Genomic DNA, 21,444 nt, shown 5'->3' with positions numbered 1-21,444 from the left:
GAAAGCAAATCACTTCCAGATCTGACCCACTGTAGAGCAGAGCCAGGTCCAGACAGAGCATTCTCTCTTTCCTTTTCTCTCCCTCCCTCCTCTTCTTGGTATGAATCTGCCGTATCTCATTCCCCAGCGCTAATTCCAATTTAATTGCCAGTAGCCTGAAGCCTCCTCAATAGGAGTAACAAATGGTTTGATTCTGTAGACTTCATCAGACTGCATTTTAAATGCGACACAGTAACCCGGTGCGAATGCCAATGAAGCCTGGCGAGTAGCTCCTCTGTTTACTAATTATCCTTTTTCTTACTCCAAGCCACACTGCACAAGTTGTCTGATTAAATCGGATTTGTGGGGATTGGAGGGTGGGGTAGGTGGGTGCTCCGGTGGTGGTGGTGGTGGTTGGGGCCGGGTGGATTGGATGGCAACCGTTGTCCATCTTTGCAAATGATCCCCACGTCCACAACACCAAGGGCCCGCTGGTGCGACTGTAAATCATGTTAAAGGGCTGTGCCACTGTTCTTCACATTGACATTAATTCCCAGCTTGTGCCGTTGATGATCTTTACAGTCAGCATGGTGGTGAGGAAAAAAACAAACACACGCTGGCAAGTGTATTCTAATGACATTTCGGAATTGATATCCACCGCAGTCACGCAGGGAACAGGCTTTGAGATTTGAGATTTCGTGAATGTGGGTGAGATGTGCAGTTAAGATCTGAAAACTTTTAAAGAGCCATGTTATATGAGGGTAGATTCAGCAGCTCTTAGCCACAAGCTTATTTGTTTCCAATGAACAAGTAAATCTTTTTTTTTTAATTGGGTCACTGTAGTATTTTGGCTCAAACCAGAGTAAATAGTACATTTGAATGAGATTATTAGAGCTCAGTGAAATTAAGTAAACAACAGAGTGGGGCAGTGTATTTGTACATAGTATAGTAACTATTTATCTAACGTATCTCTAATTCACTTTTTCTTCCTGTCTCTTGTGCTGCAGTAACAAGTGAATTTCCCCCAGTGTGGGATTAAATAAACTCTGTCTATGTCTAAAAAAAGGCAAAACAGATCTTTTAATATATACGCATAAGACGTTTTACATTTATTTGTCCTTTCTGGTTTTATTAGCACTTTGTACTTGGAAGTAGGGTAAATTCAATACTGAGTTAGCTGTTTTCATTTGTTCATAATGAGGAAAATATGGATATTATTACCAACCTTATCAATTTAGCAAACCTTAATCACAGCTACGTTTCTAAAATGAAGTAACAACGGATCGCTGGAAAACATTCACTTATTAAGCCTCCCTCTCAATGCATTGTCCATCATAGCGCACCGCAGACACCGAGCTAACACTACAAATTTGAGCAATAATGTGCAGCAGTAATGAAGTGCTCCAGTTGCTACAGTAGAGAGAGAATATGGCGGGGCTCTGAACGCTGTGCAGATGAGGAAATTTGCACCGCTATAAAGACCTCTCCCTGTCAACTAAATGGGCAGTTGAGCTGCCATATGGTTGTGCTGACATTATCTCTGGGTAATTAATATGGCATCTCGCCTGGCATCTGGTGGCATTAATCTAGCTGGGAGCAGTTCATCTTACAATGTCAGCGCTGCTGCGGGCCCGACGTGAATTATCACTGCCCGATGGAACAGGGAGGAAGGGACGAAACAAAACAAAACACAGCGGGGCAGGGTCTGTTGACTGCGTGGCGTTGCATCTTCTTATAATAGCGGTTGCCTTTTTACTTTGATTTCTTGTTTATTTCATCTGCATGAATAATATGAGCGAGTTATTGGTTCTTTGAACTGACTCCTTGGCAGTCCCGTGTCATTACTGAAATGCTCGTATGAGTGCGATAATGTCTTCAGTGAGTCGTTTTGTTGTATTTAATTGCAATTGTGCCAAACTATTGTAGCTCTAGTTTTGTATTTTTCCCAATTATTAAGTTGCATGCTATTATATTGTAATTTTTCCAAGTTTCCTTATATTCTTTAGAGGTAGCGTGGTATAAAAACAATATATACTATAATTCTGATTATAAATGTTGGTGTGATGTAAAGCATTGGCTTCCAACGTTGTCATATAATATTTTGCCATCCATCTTGCGTCTAGTGTCAAGACGGAGGTGATTATTTTTTTTGGACTGCCTCGATGCCTCCTCTTTTATTAATCACCCTTTTGCTGATCGACAGCCTCTCAGTTTCCTAATCCCGAGTTAAGAGTCACTGAAATAAGGTTTGTCCAGACAGATCTTAGTTTAGCAGCCTGCTTCTCCCATATGTTTTTAGAGGCTTAAATAAATTGATTTTGTGTGTCCAGCTATGGCATTGCACTTGGGTGAAGCAGAAGTGTCCATCAGAACTAACTGCCACAGGCTAATTTCAATTAATAAAAGGATTGTTTTTCCACACACGAGGGAAAATCTTGTTTTTTTTTCAAAGCATGTTCATGACCTCTGATAACCCGCCCCCCAAAAAACATGAAATCTCTGCCTGGTTAGAAGTAACCACTTTAAAATCTGTTGCCTCAATCCAGGGGTTTTATTCAGATGTAGAGCTCCCTTTCTCTGTTACCCCTGAAGCCTCATTTCAGCAGTCATTCCAGCCTCCTCCAGTTTGATCAATAAATAATTCTGTGGAGGTGTTTTAAATGAATTAGCAGAAGCGCAAACATTCCATCTTATTTTCTTTCTCGTGCCGAATACACAAACGCGCTACAACACAGGGTGCCTCAGTAGATGCCAGACCCCTGTGTTTATTTTTCTCATGTTATGCATCTGCGTTTTGAAGCACATGGGAGGAACTATACTGATAATGTGAGTTAAGAAAAGAGGATTTATGGGAGTGCTGCGCCTGGTTGGATAACAGGATACTGTGATTGAAAAGCGCATATCAAACGTGGCATTCACCTACAGGTTATTATTCTGAAAAGCTGCGTCTGTTGAAGTTGAGGTAAACACGAGATGTCTCCAGCAGCAACAGGTTCAACGCTAAAATCCTTAACACGTCGAATAAACAGCTCTTTGAGGGGAAATCTGAGGAGATTTCAGGATGTAGCACAGACCACAGGGGATGAAAATCTCATAAAGTAGTCCTAACTTACACCAGGAATGTTTTCTTGCCAAATTGAAACTGTTTGCATGCAACAAACAGATCATTTGCTAAGGGTGTGCAGAGTGATGTAATTCGGATGCAATGCACAATATGTAAACTACTTGAACAGAATGCTTATTTCCCCATTTCTGCATCTGCGTTGGCAGTTCTTCAGCTTCTACTTAGCACCGTGTGGTAGCTTTACTGCACAATCACTTTAAATGTACAGTTCTCCACGATGCAATGAAAAGCTCTCAAACAGTTTTCCACATGAATATCGATCCCCTGAACATTTTCTGAAGATTTAGTTGGCAGAAGAAACCCCAGCCATTTTTCTCTTCAGTGTTAAAAACAAATTTGTTTTCTTGAGCATCTGTCGGAGCGATCGTTATCATACCGAGGAGCATATGTCTAACAGTTTGTTTCAGTGGCTACGACTGAATGAGGCTAAGAGTCTGTCACTCTTTTGATTATGTTACGTGGTAATGAGGAAATCCCTGAGACAATGGAAAGGACCGCACACTGTAAAGAAATCCACTGGCGTTAGCAGTAAGATCTTCTAGTATTGCACATTCTTACATCTTTTTCCTTGATGCTTTTTTCCCCTGCTTATCCTTTTTTGTTGTCGTGTTTTGGAAGAAACTTTGTGTGGTGGTGCTACAGACAGGCAACTGTTGCCCACAGTGGAAAGGATATCCCTTATAATCAATGTAAAGACCCCTTTCAGTCCATAAAAAAAGTAAATTAAAGAAGGTGTTTATTTACTTATTTATTTATTCATTCACTGTGAGATGCATATCTCTGATGACACCCCACGGAGGCGGCGGTAAAAAGGTGCTCTGCGACCTTTTCAGAAAGACTCTGGCTTGATATGCGATGAAGCCTGATTGCAGATGAACAACAAACACTTGACAAAGCTAAAGAGCAGCAGGAACATCGCTGTTTCTTTGATTTCTCACACCTTGTCCTGCCAGCACAGGCGGGGATGTTGTGACTGGTGTTTGTGGAGACTGTCAGTTACATGGTGGGAGATAGGAGAGCAGCCAGTAGGACGGATGTTGTTGTGACTGAATGCTGTTGTACTGTAGAGCAGCGATAGTTCAAGGCAAGAAAATGAAAGAAGACGCTGAGATTTGCGTACTAATAATCTAAACATTCAGCTGCGATGGTCACTCCAACTAAACAGGACATGCCGAGAATAATTCGCCTACCGCTGATTTCCTGTAAGGAAACGGACTGAAAAGGTCTAGTTCGACAAACCAAACCAGCACGTCCCGGGGAAGTGTCAGCGATCGGTTGTACTGCTGCCAATGGCTTAGTCAGGTTGAGTCATTTGCAGGGTGATTTTTGATCGTCACTATTCAAATGCGCTTGTCCATGTGGCAGAGGCGCTAAAAGGGGGGTAAAGTTAAAATCTGTGACTCTGAATCTAAGACAGCAAATGCTTCTGAGAGTAGTGTGGTTTCCTTTTGACCAGGCCACAAAAAAGAAGTCACTTGAAGGTAAAAGAAGTAAATAAAGCAAGGGTATATTCACTGGCCTTTCAGGATTTAAGCCTCATGTTTGACAGCTGGGTGCATTCATTTTTCAAACTTCTATTTCCACATCAGGTATGAACGCTCGTTATCAAGATGAATCACATTTAGGTAACTTACCAAGGCAGCAGCTCAGAAAAGAACTCAGATTTCACATGATGCGGTGACTTTGGGATCATGTTTCTGTTATTACGCCTCAAACTGGGACATCTCCAATTAATACTAGCGCACTAGGATGCAGACACCTACATTTAGTCACTATTCTGCCCTCTGTATAGATAAAGTATAGCTTGCTATAGATTGCTATTGACAAGAGCAAGCAGTAACAGAGGTTGAGGGCTGCGGTAATGGCCTGTGATTGAACACCTTGTGCTGAGGTCCCGCTGCTCTCTGCCTCATTAACTCTGGCAGTTCCTCTGTTCAGCACGCTGCATTGCAGGCCACAGTCAGGACGCATTTAACTCTCTCAGCTACAGTCCTGGAAACGTGCATTCAGAAAGGATTTAAACCAGCATAAGGACTTTTAATGCTTCGTCTCGAAAAACGCCTGCGAGTCGTTGCAAATATCCCAGGTAGCTGTTAAGCTTCTAATCGAGGAGCATAGGCTGCTGTTATGTAGAGTATGTGAGTGGCAGCACCTTGAGGTGTACGTGGAGATTTTCAGGTGTGTAGTTACATTTTACCACTCATCAAAATCCATTTCTTCAAGCTTTAGAGTCCTCAAAATGTACTGAGATCCTGATGGTCCTCAGTCGTGCTGCATTCTGTCACTTCCACATTTAATTCAAATGGCCACTGTGGTGGAACCTATAACCTAGAATTATAGGAACAGTCTTAAGCTGTTTTCATACATGCACTTCAGATCTGAACTTTTCTAGACGTTACCCAACGGAGCTGCAGAGCTGTGAGAATGCAAATGTCCCTTTTATCCGGATCAGACATTAAAACTGCCTTTAACCTGCCAGATCCTCTGATGCAAAGTCAGTGTGATGTCTGCACGTGCGAGACAAGTGCAGCAAACTCCGAAGAGAATGAATGAGCACCATGTGCCCAGTATCAAACACTCAAACCACCCTTGCCTAATCCAGAGTATTTCCAGTAGAGGCCACATGTCTGAAGCGGATTTCCTGTGGTTTGCTAAACGTATGGAGAAAAGGCAACTTCATACAATGTCCCAGCCAGAGTCTCCTATAAATAGACTGATTCTTATATAGTGTTTCACTGCTCGAGCACTGAAAGTATTTTATACAACATGTGTCATTCGCCTATTTGCACCCATTCATGCAAGCACTGTTTTCAACACACTGAAACAATTAAAACTAAGATAACACGCACTGGAGAGCAACTAGGGGTTCAGCGTCTTGCCCAAGGATACATTGCCACACAGAGTGGAGCAGCCAGGGTTAGAACGAGCAACCTTCCGACCTTCAGATTACTACAGCTCAGTTCACCTGTGATAACGGCTCTTGTTGATTTATGCAGGTGACAACTGTAAGAATTTCTGATAATTTTTGAAGCCATTAATCAAGATGGATAATTTTTCTGAATAGGTGTGTGAGTGGTGGGTGGTTACCCTGCTGCTGGAAGCGCCAGCCTCAATGGCAAGCATCTAGCTACAGGCCATTTCTCTGCTCCTTGCCCATCCGGCCACTGTCACCTCCCATCGCGGGGTATTCCTCTCCATTACCAGCCTGTGTCCATCCCCCACTTAAATAACAGCAGCCCTGCCACTCCAGACCCATTAAGATACTACCGGCACTGCTGCGGCCCCGCACACAAACAGCCACAAACTGCCCAAGCCTTTATAAATAGATGGCACGAGAAGTGTAGAGAGGCTGGTTAAAGGAGGTAAATTATTCCAAAACAGCCAAACAGGACTGAGACTAAGAACCCTCCACCGCTCTGGCTCCACAGCTCCTCCTTTCAGGTGTCACTTTGGGCTGACTCAATTTTACACTGTAATGGACCTCCTGGGTCAACTACCTTTCTCCCACCTTTCCTTCCTTTTTTATCTCTCCACTGCTCTCTTCATCTATCAGCAGCTGACAAGCCTTTTACTCACTTTACTGCAACACACAATTATTCCCTGTACTGAAGTTTGGACCGCTTAATTTTATCTAACAGTAATCAGTGTTAGCACTTTGCTACAAACTGTGCTTTGCAGACAAGGAGGGCAAACGATAGCAAGGAGGAAGCAATTTCCTACAGTACATGGACTCAGCAGCATAGGTGAAAGATCTGGGATGTAACGTGCAGTTTGTGGAAAAAGTCTTAAAGACTGTTTTTACTTACTGGTGTCAGATGGACTTTCTGTACTGGCTGGTTAGTCAAACCATTTATTTCTATGATGTTATTTGTACTGTTATTAAAGTTCTGGAACTAGTTGGATTTTTTTCCCACATTTAATTAAACATAGGATGTAGAAAGTCTTACTGTAGTTGGTGTATTCCTACACTCCAATGAGATCCATAGAAACATATTAACAGGAAAATTAATCATTTCTGTGCTCGTTAGCTAGTTTGCTAACATTGCTAACATTTGGTTAGGTTTAAGCACAAAACACCACATGGTTTGGCTTAAAATAATTAGTTTGTTAAGGTCTAGGGGCCTTGTGTGATCCCGCAGTAGTAAATATGCAGTTGTTATGCAGGATTCTAGGAATGGTCGTGGTTAGAAGAAACGGCATTAACTAAGCAACAAATATCGATCTGCAATACAAGTGTATGTAATCTTATCAGTTCATCTACCCAACACAACATCCGCCCTGCAAAAATAATTGGACTTCCTCCTTTGCTGCTGTCGGAGCTACAACAGGCACTAAAGTGCTTTGTATCTTAAAATGAATAGAGATGGCAATTACATGTAAATGTGGGTTGTAATAAGATGCTTTAGTGTTGGCAAAATGCCTGAAACATTAGTTAATAGCAGTTCTTCGAGGCTCAGAAAGTCAAAAACTGCATAAATATGCGGTCATTTTTGATTATTTACTTGTGTGGTGTTTAGAGAGCAGCATGTTTAAACGTCCATCACTTTCTGGTGGTTTGCTTGTACTAACCATCTTTGTTCCAGTGTTCTCAGCTAGATTGCATTGCTTTTGATAAAAAGCAGTCACTGTCAGAGCTCTTTTAAAGTTGATACACACTTTGGTGATGCATATTGTTCACCATAATGCGCCGCACCACTGTAACTGCCCTGACTTCAAAGTCGTGTTTTTCATGCGGTGCTTCCACTTTTTTGTTCCACTGCTTTGTTTTTCTGTGTGTGTCTGTCTGCGTGTGTGTTGGTATCTGGGTTTCAGATTTCCACCATGCCTTGGCCTAAACCTGAGGTCAGAGGTCTGCTGACCTTTTACATTCCAAAACCTTTTTTTTTTCCCTCTAATTTTGATCTTTGGCCAAAGTCTCCACCCAACCCTACCCCCAAGTCCACTATTCTCTCATTTTCTCTGATGCCCATTTCACCTCTTGTGCACTTACACCATTGTTAGTTTCTTCTTTCAATAATAGAACTTTATTTTTACATATTCAGTCCAACCCTGAATGTTGTGATTGATCTGATATAGCCTAAAGGAAGAAGTATTGTGCTTATGGAGGATCACTGAGTTAGCCAGACCTTAGATGGATTACAAGCTAAAGAAGGAGGAGTGAGGTAGAAAAAGGTGAGAAGTGACTAAAACCTGGATTGTCAGTCAAAGCTATTATCGTACCTGAAATGTCCTGAAGGGATTCTAAAAGCAATAATAGGCATTTATTGGCCTCTTCAGTGGCCTTTTCAATGATAAACGCAGAGAGGACAAGAAGACAGAATTGAAAAAAGAGCAAGCAAGTTTAGATGTAGTTGCATTTTTTTAGTTTGCATTGTCACAAATTAGCATGCTGCAGCTCTTACTCCTCACCATTGTTCAGGAAATAGATGTTCTGAGCTAAGAAGTGGCTAATTTCCAAAGGGTGATCCTCAAGGTGGCATGAATATGCTCAGAAAAATTAAAAAGCAAAAGGTTGCAAAAACGCTGCCCTGTGTTTGGGGGGGAATAAGTTGGTCAGCAGCACATTTGGAGTTATCCTCCAAGGAGCATGAATATAACTGACATCACATGTAGGGCTGGAAGATTAGTACCTCGGGCTTTCAGTCATGAGTGCTCACCACGGAGTTAATGAAAACTCTACACTCCTGTAGACAAGCGTGATTCCTTTCATGTACAAGAAAAAATGAGAAATAGAGACAGTCCGAAAGTCAGAAGGGAAAGGTTTGTCAATATTTATTTTTTCTCCACTACTTGCAACAAAGTGAGAATTTTTTTTCCTCGTTTCGCTCTTCAGCATCACTTTCTTCTGCTACAAACCGAAATCTCCTCTCTTTACCTGCTTTCCAGCAACTCTTTTCTATCCTTCCTCCTATCATCATTCTCCAGCAATATACTCCCTCCCTTCATCCCGGTTCTTTAGCGTGTAGAGCAGCAGAGACAGTGATTGATCTGGTGTGGAGGCTGTCGTGGGCCCGCCTCCTCCTCCAGTGGTTATGAACATGAGGCGGGCTGCTCTTCATAGATTTTTAAATTAGTGTCAGCTTTGCCCCAAAGATGTGTTATTGACTGATGAAATAGAAACTGAGCTCCAAACACTCAGTCCTTCCCCAGAGTTTTCCCCAGCCTGGTAATTGAAAAAGTGTGAAGGGAGTGTGTTCAAAGGAGCGTGCAGTTGGGTGTGTGTGTGCGTGTTTGTGTGTGTGTGCGTGTGTTCTGCTGTGTTTGTGGGCTCTTTATCTCTGCTGGAGAAAAATGCACAGTGCTCGCTGGAGTCAAGATTCGATTGAAGTATTGCATAGGAGATCTTTATCTTTCTACACACCCACCCTAAAACATGAATGCTGCATGCAACTTTAATCCTATAAATACAGTATTTTTTTACGTGCACTTGTGAAAAAGTTTTTTGTTTTCCTGGGTTCTTTTCTTTTTCTTCATTCAAATTTGATGTGCTAAAGTTCTCGACATCATACCTGTGTTGTTATCCTGTATTTTAATCACTGTAAGGATACACAGCCGTGTGTGATTGGTTTGAGAAAAGCTGGCTTTGGCTGTCACTCTGGATCTACATTGAAGTGCTACTGAATAGCGCCATAGTGACAGTGCTTTATTCTTCCTGAAATAACCACTGCACAACTTGGATCTACGTTTTTTTTTAACACAAGCACCTATAAGGTCATATTCATCCCTTTAATTGCAAAGGAATGGATACACAAAAAGACATGCGACAAGTCAAGAAACGTGAGGTCGGATGACTTTTAATAAATAATGTTTGCCTCGAATTAACTTGCGGTGTTTTTTGCTCCGCAGGCTCGGACATGGCCATCTTTTGCCTGCTTTGTGGGAAGCGCTTCCAGACCCAGACAGCATTGCAGCAGCACATGGAAGTCCACGCCGGAGTTCGCAGCTACATTTGCAGCGAATGCAACCGGACTTTCCCCAGCCATACTGCACTCAAGCGTCACCTACGCTCACACACAGGTCAGTGAAAGCCGCCTGTGGTGATAAGGCGGCGATATCATTTCACCGAGGTGTTCCATGGGGCGTTATCTGTCTATTCATATCCAGCCTTTTCTCTTGGTCTGGAATATGCGAATGCTGTAACAAATTAAGTGCAGTAGTCCATAATACATTCTCTGTTTGATCTTGGGCGACCCTCATGTACCCACACCAGGTCGGAAAGGTAATCCCTTTGCTCTTTTTTTCTGTATCCTAGAGTCTGCTCTGATTTTAATTCAAAATACCTCCAAAAGTAGGATTCATCATAATTAGATGTCTGAACCACCTCCTTCCTAATGCTAAGGAAGCACATCCAGAACTAGTCCCTGTAATTCCTAGCTGAGTAACAGTCACCTTCCAAAACTTTAAGTATATAGTAGATGAAACATGAAGACCTGAGAACTGCAGCCATTTGTTTTGTTAAATCAGTGCACTTATACAGCTTAGCCTTTTGATTCATTTCCTTAGCGTATTTAACAAAAACAACTCAAATCCTTCAAATAAAATGGATAGCATTGCGCACTAACAAGTAGTTGATATCTTTAACTTCTAAGTAGTTTCCATGAATGACATGCTAACTCATGTGCACAGAGTCTGTATTTTTACTTTTTAAGGTTTCTCCAAGTCCAAAAGCTGCTGTGTGTTTACTTTAGGATGGGAGTTTTAACTTTCACTGTCCAGGACAACTGGGTGTGATAAGAGAGAGTAAAAGAAGTGATGCCACTGCCTTTATTTCCTTTTCTTTAGGGCAACAAATACGATACATACATGAACTCTCATACAACTTACACATATTTAAGCTCGTCATACAACAAAGGACCTACATCACATATAGGATGCCTGAATGAAAAGGTACATAGACCCCTATGAATGGTAGTGACAGTATCACTCCCTATCAGATATCCAGTTCTCTTATCAGTTAGCCAGGAGCGGAGCACGTGTATGTAGATAAATGGACTTTCAGGTGGAAGCCTTAGTAATCACCAAAGTATTGACTATTGGAGAAATGATTAGTAGGAATTAATAATGGCAGAATACATTTTCCACCCAGCTCATACTGATGCCAGATTTCCGTTTTATTTATCGTGCATGCCCACACCTACTAGACACAGACGTGCAGTCCCTGTGGTTCCATAAAATCTACATTTATTATTATTCCAGCTGATGCTCTACTTAAACGGTACATAGTCTTAATTTTTGTGTGTGTTTAATGGAGGCTAGTATAATGTCCAGCAGTGTCCCATAATTCAGGTCATCTGAGTTCATTTGTAGCATAAAATAAAATATAATTCATTCTCAAACAACACGTAGGGATAGGGTGGCCAGTACAGCACAGCCAGCGTAGGGTTGCCATCGACAAATATAGGTATACAAATAAAGAATTCATGTTTTGTTTTTAGCAAAATTTGAGTGAATTATGTTACCACTTTCCTGTTACGCTGCTGTTTTTGCTCATCTGAATAAACAGTATTAATTCAGGTCAACACAAAATGAATTCTGCAGCAGTCACAAAAAGCGTATTTACAGCAACTATTCTTGTTGTTGCTGTTGTTGGGTTTTTTTGTTTGTTTGGTTTTTTTGTCATCTTGTAATACTCACGGTGTTGGCTCTCTACTGAGATGAGGCCAGGATACTAATACATTTTTGCGAGGGAGCAGAGGTAGCCTGACGGATGCGGCTATTCAGAGTAAAGAGAAAAAAGCCGTAGCCATGACAGAATATGAACACATGGAAATGAATCCCATTTCACTGGCAAGGGGATGGACGCTTTTTTCCTTCCCCCTCTCTCTCTCTGTCTCTTAGCCAGCCGCCTGTCTGCGACCTTAAATAACAGTCTCACTGTCAGAGCCGATTTAGCTCACCGGCTCACGGATAAATATTTGAAACGAAAGGCAGTGAGATGAGAGCAGTCGGCCCTATTTACAAGTCAGGCGAATACACCATTAGTGTGTGATGGTGGCAGAAGCCGGGGGGGGTTGAGGTGGCGGAGGAGGGAGGGGGGGGGAGGCGGACGTGGCTGCTTGAGCCGCCTGTACAGTAGCGGTGCACACATCTGTTCTATCTACCAGACATTGGAGGGGACACATGCAGCGTCTCTGATCCACCTGCCCACCCGGGCGACGCAAATGTCACCTCAGCTCGTCAGTGGAGCTGCAGATGAGACTTTGCAGCCTCCTGCCACTTTGAACCTCATCCCACTGTGGGCGTGTGTTAAATCACAATGAGCCAGCCGTGAAAGCAATCGTTTAAATATGATGCAGAGCCTTTTGTCAGGGGATTATAAAGTCAGCAACTCGCACAGCCATCATAGGCGCCAGAAATAGGTCTAATTTACCCTCCAAAAAAAAAAAAAAGTAGAGGCATGGTGCTCCTCTGCATTTACACTTTGATGTTAATAATCTCATTCACACTTTGCTTGGTAACGAGGCAAAAATAGTGCTTAAAAACAGACAGCTAGACAGCGTATCCACCTTAGAGAATCAGCCTTATAACTTTACCTTCATGTGATGCAGAGACACGTGCACTCTCACCTAGCAAAGTTCAAGTTCGGATTTTTGTCTAATTCTTTTCTTTGTGTTTTGTTATTTGTTCCTTAATGTATCAATGTTGTGTTTTCAAGTTTTATCGGATGCATCAAACATGCAGAACCCATAAAAGGGTTGGTTGGGTTAAGATGTGGAAACGATTCAATTAATAACGCCCTAATTAACTTATTTTCACTTGTATCAAACGTTAGATCTACACCTTAACTAAAGTGCCATCCTCGCTTGTTTTGTGCATGTATTTTCTAGGAGAATATTCCATTCAAAAAGAAATATAGATTAAGTGAGCATGCAAAGGGGTGTATCTGTAAAGATAAATTAGACGTTAAGCCTGTCTGAATGTAGCCCTAGAGGCAAAGCTGCAGTAATGTAAGTCTGTAAATGTAAATAAATTATGTCCATCTGTATGTTCTTATCAGCTAGGATCTTTTCTCGTCTGGATTCTGTAAGACAGCTCAGCTCAAGACATTTGAGTGATTAAAAGCAAATTGCATAAAGAAAGCTGCCATGTATTGGAAAGGAAATCTTTAAACCAACCAAAGTTTCTGCAGTAATGTGCATTTGCTTTATTTATTTACTTCAAGTTAGCTTTATGCAAGCGCCAAAAAGCAGATAAAATGGGAACCACTGGCTCTTCCTTCTATAGTTTTAGTTCTGGTCCTAAAAACATCAAAACCGTTGTCATTAATGCTGATTAATGGCATACGCTATCAAAGACAGTTTATCCATATTGCAAAAGCTAACAGTGCTTAGTAATTGCTAACTAATTACTTTGATAAATGGAAGTAGTGACTAAGAGATGTTTCCATTTGGTGTCATATTTTGTCTGGATTAATAAAGACTCATCACTGAACACATTTGGATTTAAGATCTGAGATATGTGTAAATTACTTTTTGAATGAAGGTTCAGCTCTATAGGTTTTCTCTCGATTTAAAAATGATTCCTTAAAAACCTGTGCTTTAAAATAAAAATGTAAACTCCAAAATTTAAATCTAAAAAAGCATATATTATAATAATTGTGACATCATTGTATATTTTCATGTAAGTATTATATTATATTATATTATATTACACTTGCATTATATATTAAAGCAGCACAACAGTGTCCCTGTTGACAAAACCTGCTTTGCAAAGGGAGGAGAAAAACCTTTCACATGCCGCCATTTTTTTCTCTTTGTTTTTCTAATTTTGGGAAAAGCAGTTAGTTATATGCCAAGTTAAATCACAAAATTAATTCATTCTTCTTGTCTGTTCTCTTATTCTGATTTAGTGATGGTTGATCTGTTTTTGTTGTTTTCGGAGGGTGTGCTGTTCTTACAGATTTAGCCTTCCGCTTCATTCAGACCTGGAAAAATTGTATTTCCTCTCATCTGGACTTAAGGCAGACACTGAAACATGGAAAGTAATTGAAAACAAAACACTGCAGGAGAAACGCTGATCCATATTATATTACCGTAATAATGGCTTTTCAGTGGCAGACTTTGGCGTTTAGGTGTGACAGTTGTGTGGTAAATGAGGTTTGGATGAGGTGTCTTTGTTCCAGTGCGCGCAGTTGTTTCCAGCACACAAATGTATCATGGATGCACTGGTTCCTGGCAGGTATTTTCCCAGAAGCACGGCTCAGTTTTGACAAAAAATCCCCAGTAAATACCAAAACCTCAATTCCTGGTATTCAACCTTAATTTTTATGGACAGACAATGGCAGCTCATCTTCCATACAAAGCATTCTAGATATTGCTTGGTTATTGGTTGACTCACTATTCGGTTGTATCAGCTGACAGCAGAAAGCAGCAAAAGCACTTTTATGGACATTCATTACGCGTGCTTCATTTTACCTGTCTGCAGCTTTATCTTTTGAACGCAGCCTTGCTGGTGCGGGCTTTGACACTGGATCACCGTTTAGGACGAGGAAGCAGGAAAAAAAAAAACAACCTGATTTAATGGTGTTTATTTCAGCATCTTAATCTTGCCATCTCTCTTTCGCCTCCATCACTGTGTTTTCATTTTCCTCCTTCCACCTGCGGTTTCATTACCTCCCCTTAACATCCTATTGCACATTCTTACTGCGATGTTGCCTATCTGTTTAATTTATTTTTGTCTTTATTTCGCGCATGTAGTACAGTATAGGTTCGAGCACTCACGCACAAATGCACAATGTTGGCTCATAAAAAGTGGCAGTCATAGCAGCTGTGTTATTTTTCTTCCCCGGCACCACATGCACACAGACATACACACTCTCTCTTTACAGACCAGACCTTCATTAATATTCTGTTGTTGTGCACTGTCTGTGTGTAAGTGTCTGTTTTTTTTTCCTTTTTTTTTTTTTTAACTCTGGGCCAATTTGCTGTCTGCTGTGGCGGGGTGTTTTGTGTTCGCAGCTGTATTTGATAGTGCTACAGCCAGAAAGAGAGAGAGAGCGAGAGAGGGCTGAATTGAATTTAGAGAGAGAGAGAATGAGGCAGTTTCTGGTCCTGGCAGTGATGGAGCCTGGTGATTTACAGCCTCTTACCGTATATAATGAACACGCACCGTGTGCCCATGGGCACAGGAACCCTCAGCAGTCCTTTGGGGTGTCAAAGGAGGTGATGAGGAGGGGTCAGGAGACGCAGGTGGTGATGCTCGGGGGCACCCTTGGGTTCAGTCACCATGCTGTGGTTCCACCTCACTTTGCCGGGTCCTCATCTGTCGCGTCCCTGCCATGTGGTCACACCACAGAGGGATGGAGAAATGGAGAGAAAATAAAGAGGAAAGCAAGAATGGAAGGATGGAGAGATGGGGGAAGTAATAGTAGCAGATTTGGGATGGACGGAGGACGTGTTCCTATTATTCTCCGCCTCCCATGAGAATATATCCTGACAAAATGAAGCCTTGTCTGCTCCTTTACATTCTCACAATGTGATTACAGAATTGTGTCCGACTTATATAAAACTCTGCAGTGCAACTTTGCACTTTGGCGTCCCCGAGTGGCAATGGGAGATAACATGCGTGATGAGCATCCAGCAACAGGGTGCTTGAGTGAGACCGAACCCCCTCTGTATGTTATACCACGGTTATTTTTTAGCTTCTGCTGATACCAGAAGCTCCTTAATTAGATTTACACTGGGTCTCTAAGCCTGAATATTATATATTTGTTGTCTATTCATTATATATAGCTAAAGCAGTTGTAGCCAGCACAGACTAACAGAAGCACCCTTACTTTAGCGCAGTAACTGTAGCATTGATTTGTGTGTTTGGGTATAGGAAAACTATTTTTTTTGTTTTGCATTGTTGTCAAATATGATTTTGAGGTTGTTTTCTTCTTGCTTTTTGTTTATTGCTGTTATTTCTTGTAAGATTTGCATAAATGTCTACAGTAACTTGAGATAAAGTCAGTGTAAATGGGTTAAATTGAAGTGATTTATAAACCAAATCTAAGCTTCAGATCATTTACAAAGCTATAAGAGAGATCATGGACACTCTCCAAAACTCTTTATTGTGTTTTCCAATTTAATTTAAATAGCACTAACTCACCATCACAAACATACAGAATACATATTGTGTAGAAATCTGTATTGTGCAGAAATCCTTTATTATATTATCAAATGAATCAAGTTCTTTCCTACTAATGGAAGATTTTTGATGTTTGCCAACAGCAGACCTTAGCACAGAAACACGCATCTAAACGTAAATAGCCCTCCACAGACATTCTTCGAGTATTAGCATCCCACTTGCTGGTTTGATCGGAGGCCTTAATTAAAGGCAGGTGAATCTGAGCTCAATTATTATTCTTGCAGCGTCGTGCAAGCCCACCGAGCTCTGTGATGGATTGTGATCTCTGCTGTGGTTGAAACGCTAGAAAGAGCACAATGTCTTACAGCGGGAGCCACTGATAACTTCATGCAGACAAATAAAGACTGTCACTTTTATTGATTTTTGCCCAGCCCCCACCACTGCCACCATATACACCCACATCCCCTGCTCCATCCCTGTCTCAGTTTTATCCCTCCCCCTTTACCCCCTCCAATCCCCAGCATTCCCTTTAATGGGAATGCATCCAGCATCAGAAGGCTTTGAAAACATTTCCCTCCCCAAAAGTATAACATAGCCGACACGTGATCAACATTTAAAGAATATCCGGTTTACATTCCTTTCCCATCCTTTCTTTGTCTCTCCTTCTAAATAAACCAGTTACATGTGTGCATACTCTATGTGCATACATAAAATCTCAAATAAAATATGCAGGATGGAAGTGAAATAGTCTCTTAACAGCGGGGCAGTGGTAGCAGCACATAACGAGAAATGCAATTTATTCTCTGGCACGTTGCTACTTGGACAGGCAGATAATGAAAGGCATAGGTCACTGATGGTGACTTAAACCTGCAGCGGTAGAGTGAAATACATTAATAAATATCCACAACATTACTTGGATGGAGAGTGTAACACTGGGGGGAAGCAAATGACGCAAGAAGCAGCCCCTCATCAAACACGGAAATACAATTAGTCTTTGGACTGCTGGTGAGAGGCTCCTGCAAATCATAATATCCCTGATCACTGACATCTGAATATGCATTACAGCAGCCCTGTGGGGACCTGTGCAGTGGCAGCATGAGGGGGAGAATGTTATCATTTTCATTTCTGAAAGCATGCATGCTATACAACCGCCAGCAGTCTGATGCCTACAATAACTGCGATGTCTCAGGAAGGAAATATGATGCTATCTAAGGAAAAATTAAGGAAGGGTGGAGACGGGGCGTAAGGAGGCTAATATAAGCCAGTCAACATGCTGCCAGTGAATGTCAAGACATGGTACATTTATCTTCATTTACATTTTTAGGCATTGTCATTTAACCGTGATGATGACACACTGTCTAAAATACAAATATTGTGTTTTAGGACCGGCTACATGGCAGTGATCGAGGATGCAGAGTAATTTGGACTCTACGACTAGACCAGTTAAAGACAAATGCCTGAATTTGGGTCTGCTTAAACACATATATATCCAAGGATAATAGATTCTGTGATGACAAACTCACTTCTTTATCCTAGGTTTGCACATTAGTTAGGTGATCCATTAGTGCATTGTGACACTGGGTCTGCATGGTCAATAATACATCTCGAGGCTGGTGAGCAGCCATGACAGGCTACAATTATTTAAGGGTTTGGACAAAGCAAAACAACAGCGCAGGTGATTTGTAGACAAAGACAAAAGATGGGTTATATTTGTCTGCTGTTATTAAAGCCTTTATGTAGCTACGCATTGGAAGATACTGCATGCTGCTCTTACATTGTGCACAACCCCGACAAAATAATCAGATAAAGTAAAACATTTTGCAATGCGGCTTCCTTCACAGTAGCTTTCTAATTTTTTTTGAAGGTGGAAGCTATTTTCAGACATTTGACGTTCTTCTTTGTCACAATTACTGGAGTAACACTTGAATTGTACATGTAAATAAAGACAAAACCTAAGCTTCTTGGTGCTGTCATTTGCACTCAGTTGTCATTAACCCTTCGAGCTATCTTTTCACGAGCTCAACCAGTGCAGTCTTTAGCCTTTTTATGATACAATGTCATCAGCAGTTTGTGTGAATGTGTCCTATTTTTTCTTTCCACGTTTTAGCCGGGGACCACCCATTTGAGTGTGAGTTCTGCGGGAGCTGCTTCCGAGATGAGAGCACGCTGAAGGGCCACAAGCGCATCCACACCGGAGAGAAGCCCTATGAATGTAACGGGTGTGGGAAGAAGTTCAGCCTCAAGCACCAGCTGGAAACCCACTACCGTGTGCACACAGGTACTGTGACCAAAATAAGTAAAGGCTTTAGCGATAATGGATAACAATCAAAGCATTCGGAACTATTTATTCTCACTTGATTCTGTTTTGTTTGCGGTAGAAAATGAAAATCTATAGTGCGCAACGCAGTGTAGCATCACAACAACTTTAGCTTTTTGTTTCAGAGCAAAAAACTGTAGAACTTCCTGTTCAACATTTTTCATATATACTCAGTTAACAAATGTTTTGGTGTCTGTAGAGGCCCAGTGACCCCCAAACTTGGGCAGGACAAAAATGCCACATCATTTCAGATACAATATGTTAACAAATTAATTTTGCAGGTGATAGCAGCTATGTGAAAAAGGCCAGACTAGTGTTTTACACTTGCTTTTGAGTCTTTTACTGTACTAAGTTCTTCTCACCTCACTTGCAGAAAGAGCATAAACTGCAGTAATGAGATGTTCTAAAACATATGGTGCATGATGGGGGAGCCTGTTAAAGGACTCTCTTCTAGAAAATCCAAGTTGCAAGGCGCAGACCAAACCAGATGAATATCTTTGTTGCTGAGATACAGTAGATGAATGTCTCAGAAGACTTTGTATTGATCTTAGTATATTTAGAGCCCCATAAAGATGTTGACACAGTGATAAGCTAGGTGCCCTGGAGAATGAGTGCGTGCTACGTAGCAGAGTGAGCGAGGATACCACAAGTGCTCACCAGGATGGCACACAGCCAAAGGTTTATGCTTCCTCACCATCCCTTTTTCTCAAACACACACATAGCAGCACCCTCCCATCTCCCATTCAATAAACCAGCTGTTAAGCCACACTATCAAGGCAGCCTGTCCAATAATTGGCTTCCCCCCCCATCCACCCTTTCGCCTTTTGTGTTGGGGAGGGGGGCTTTGCGTTAAGCTGGAGAGCAACAGCAGATAACAAGAGCAAGTGACAAGCTCACAGTCAAAGGCCACCTCGCACAAAAGGGAGCTGCTTGATGAATCATCGACATTGGCAACCCAACCCCTCCCCGACCCGTCCTCTCCACACATTCCAAATGCCAATGGCGGATCAATACCTGGGCCCTATTTGCAATTCATTATTAGCTGGTTATTTGAAGCGACCCTGTTTACAGTCTGGTTATCAATATCAACATCATGCAGGTGTCCACACTGCTACAAAGAAGCGCGGGGCCTGCAACACTGTATTTATGCTTATTGGCTCAATGGAAGCGTAACCCGGCCCCTGTGGAGGTCAAGGTTAACCGGGGATTCAAAGGAGCAGACGGGCTGGGCAGCAGAGGCACAAAGTCGGACGTTTCGCAGCACACATGCGCAAAGATCTAGCTGAAAGGTGACAGCGAGCGCTGGGCCAGATCACTTCCGACAGCTCATTTCAAATGCCATTGGTAAAGGTCAGCATTTACATGTCTAATTTGCGTCTGCCGGCTTGAGCGCTGGTGGATTATTCCGTGCCATCACTCAAATCATTAGCACATTTAGGCTGGCCGCTGTTGCTGAATTGAAATGTGCCTCTGGAATATAGCAGCCCCCACAGCAAGAAAGCAGTGTTGCACTATGATTTATGACACTTGCAGGAGTTCTCGGTGTCGTCAGCTGTATTTTCTTGTAATGTGCTGTAGATTAGTTGATTAGATCATATTCTATAAAAGTAAATACGCCTGGAATTTTTTTCTTCTTCTGATTGTACTGACTGGTTCTTATCACAGGTAAACAGGCGATATGATTTAGAGAGTCTCTTATAACTCTCGTATTCTCTAATTTGGGTCATTTTGAGCATATTTCTACCGGCTAAAAGAAATTTATACTCACTCTAATAAGTACTAAGAGCTGAATTTTGGATTTCACAGTTTTTACAAGTAATAACAAATAAAGTATATGTTAAATTATCCTCTGCATGTACTTTAAAACTGCTGGCATAATATTCCATGTATATTAGTTTTAATAGCAGAACATCTCCTTTTTCTTCTGTTGCACAGCCTGATGTAACTAAAACCTTGATCCTTCCAAAATCTCTTTACACAGGGGTATTTTAATAAAATAATGACATGCAAACAGTTCTATCTCTTTAAAGTAAGAATAATTAGTAAACAAATCATCATGTGCGCTGCTGCTGTGAGGGGATACTTTGACTGGACCTGACGGCTATTCTATTTATTTCTCAGAGGTGAGAAAACTGCACTAATGTACTTGGAGCTTTTTATTCTCCTCTCACTTCTGATTTGTATCAATTATCGAAGGCTGTTGAGAATGACTTTAAAGAGTTACCATTATCTTTTACTGGTACACAGTGTCGTCTGGAAGACATTTGGGATTTCACCTCTGGGTTTTGACTTGTCACTTTTTAGATGCATCGTTCAATTATCATAATAGCGTCAATGTTTCTTGTGAGCCACACAGAGAAAAAAATCTCTTATTAAGTGGTGATGGGATTTTTTTTCTCTCCCACAACTTTTACTTCTTTGGTGCAAAAGACACCATGTTTTAACTGTCGGTAGATTTGGGTCGATTACATCTTGGGTCCAAAGACATAAAGATGGCAACACAAGGTCAAAACAGACCGCCATGTAGTGAAACCTAACTGACAGGGATGAACCCCTCTACAAACCACTTTGCAACCCACCTTCACCTTAGCTCCTCTTTTGAGGCAATGTTTAACTTGAAAATCTGTAAGATTTTACTGACATCCAGATATTCAAAATAACCTAGTATACCTCTGACTGCTGCGGCCTTGGTGATTGAAGACACAGAACAATAGCTGAATCCTCAGAAGCAGCTCAGACAGTTGCTAACCTGTTGGTCCATTTGCTGTTTGTGTGTTTATCTGACGTATGTTGTTTCTTGATAAATCAAGCATCAAAACTAGAAAAAAATATAACTCAAATGTAATTTAAAATCGTTGGCTGTAAAAATACACACATTTTTTACTGCATTTTGAACAGCAAGGATTTTTCTCATTGCATTAAATAAAGTTAATAAGTTTTAAGGCAAAGAAGCAGA

The 21,444-nt window shown here is 41.4% G+C and overlaps 1 protein-coding gene across 1 annotated transcript in view; it reads left to right on the top strand.

Moving 5' to 3' along the window:
• zbtb16a (zinc finger and BTB domain containing 16a) overlaps positions 1–21,444 on the top strand; it is a 138,495-nt gene that overhangs the window by 111,787 nt on the left and 5,264 nt on the right. Inside the window, exons 5-6 of the mRNA XM_040032648.1 lie at positions 9,950–10,120; positions 18,279–18,449. Of these exons, the coding sequence (XP_039888582.1) occupies positions 9,950–10,120; positions 18,279–18,449 (342 nt within the window). The remainder of the gene's footprint in view (positions 1–9,949; positions 10,121–18,278; positions 18,450–21,444) is intronic.

Source organism: Simochromis diagramma, unplaced genomic scaffold (assembly GCF_900408965.1).
Source record: "Simochromis diagramma unplaced genomic scaffold, fSimDia1.1 OVJJ01000216.1, whole genome shotgun sequence".
NCBI classification, from domain to species: domain Eukaryota; kingdom Metazoa; phylum Chordata; class Actinopteri; order Cichliformes; family Cichlidae; genus Simochromis; species Simochromis diagramma.
This window is presented reverse-complemented; position numbering and strand designations above follow the sequence as displayed.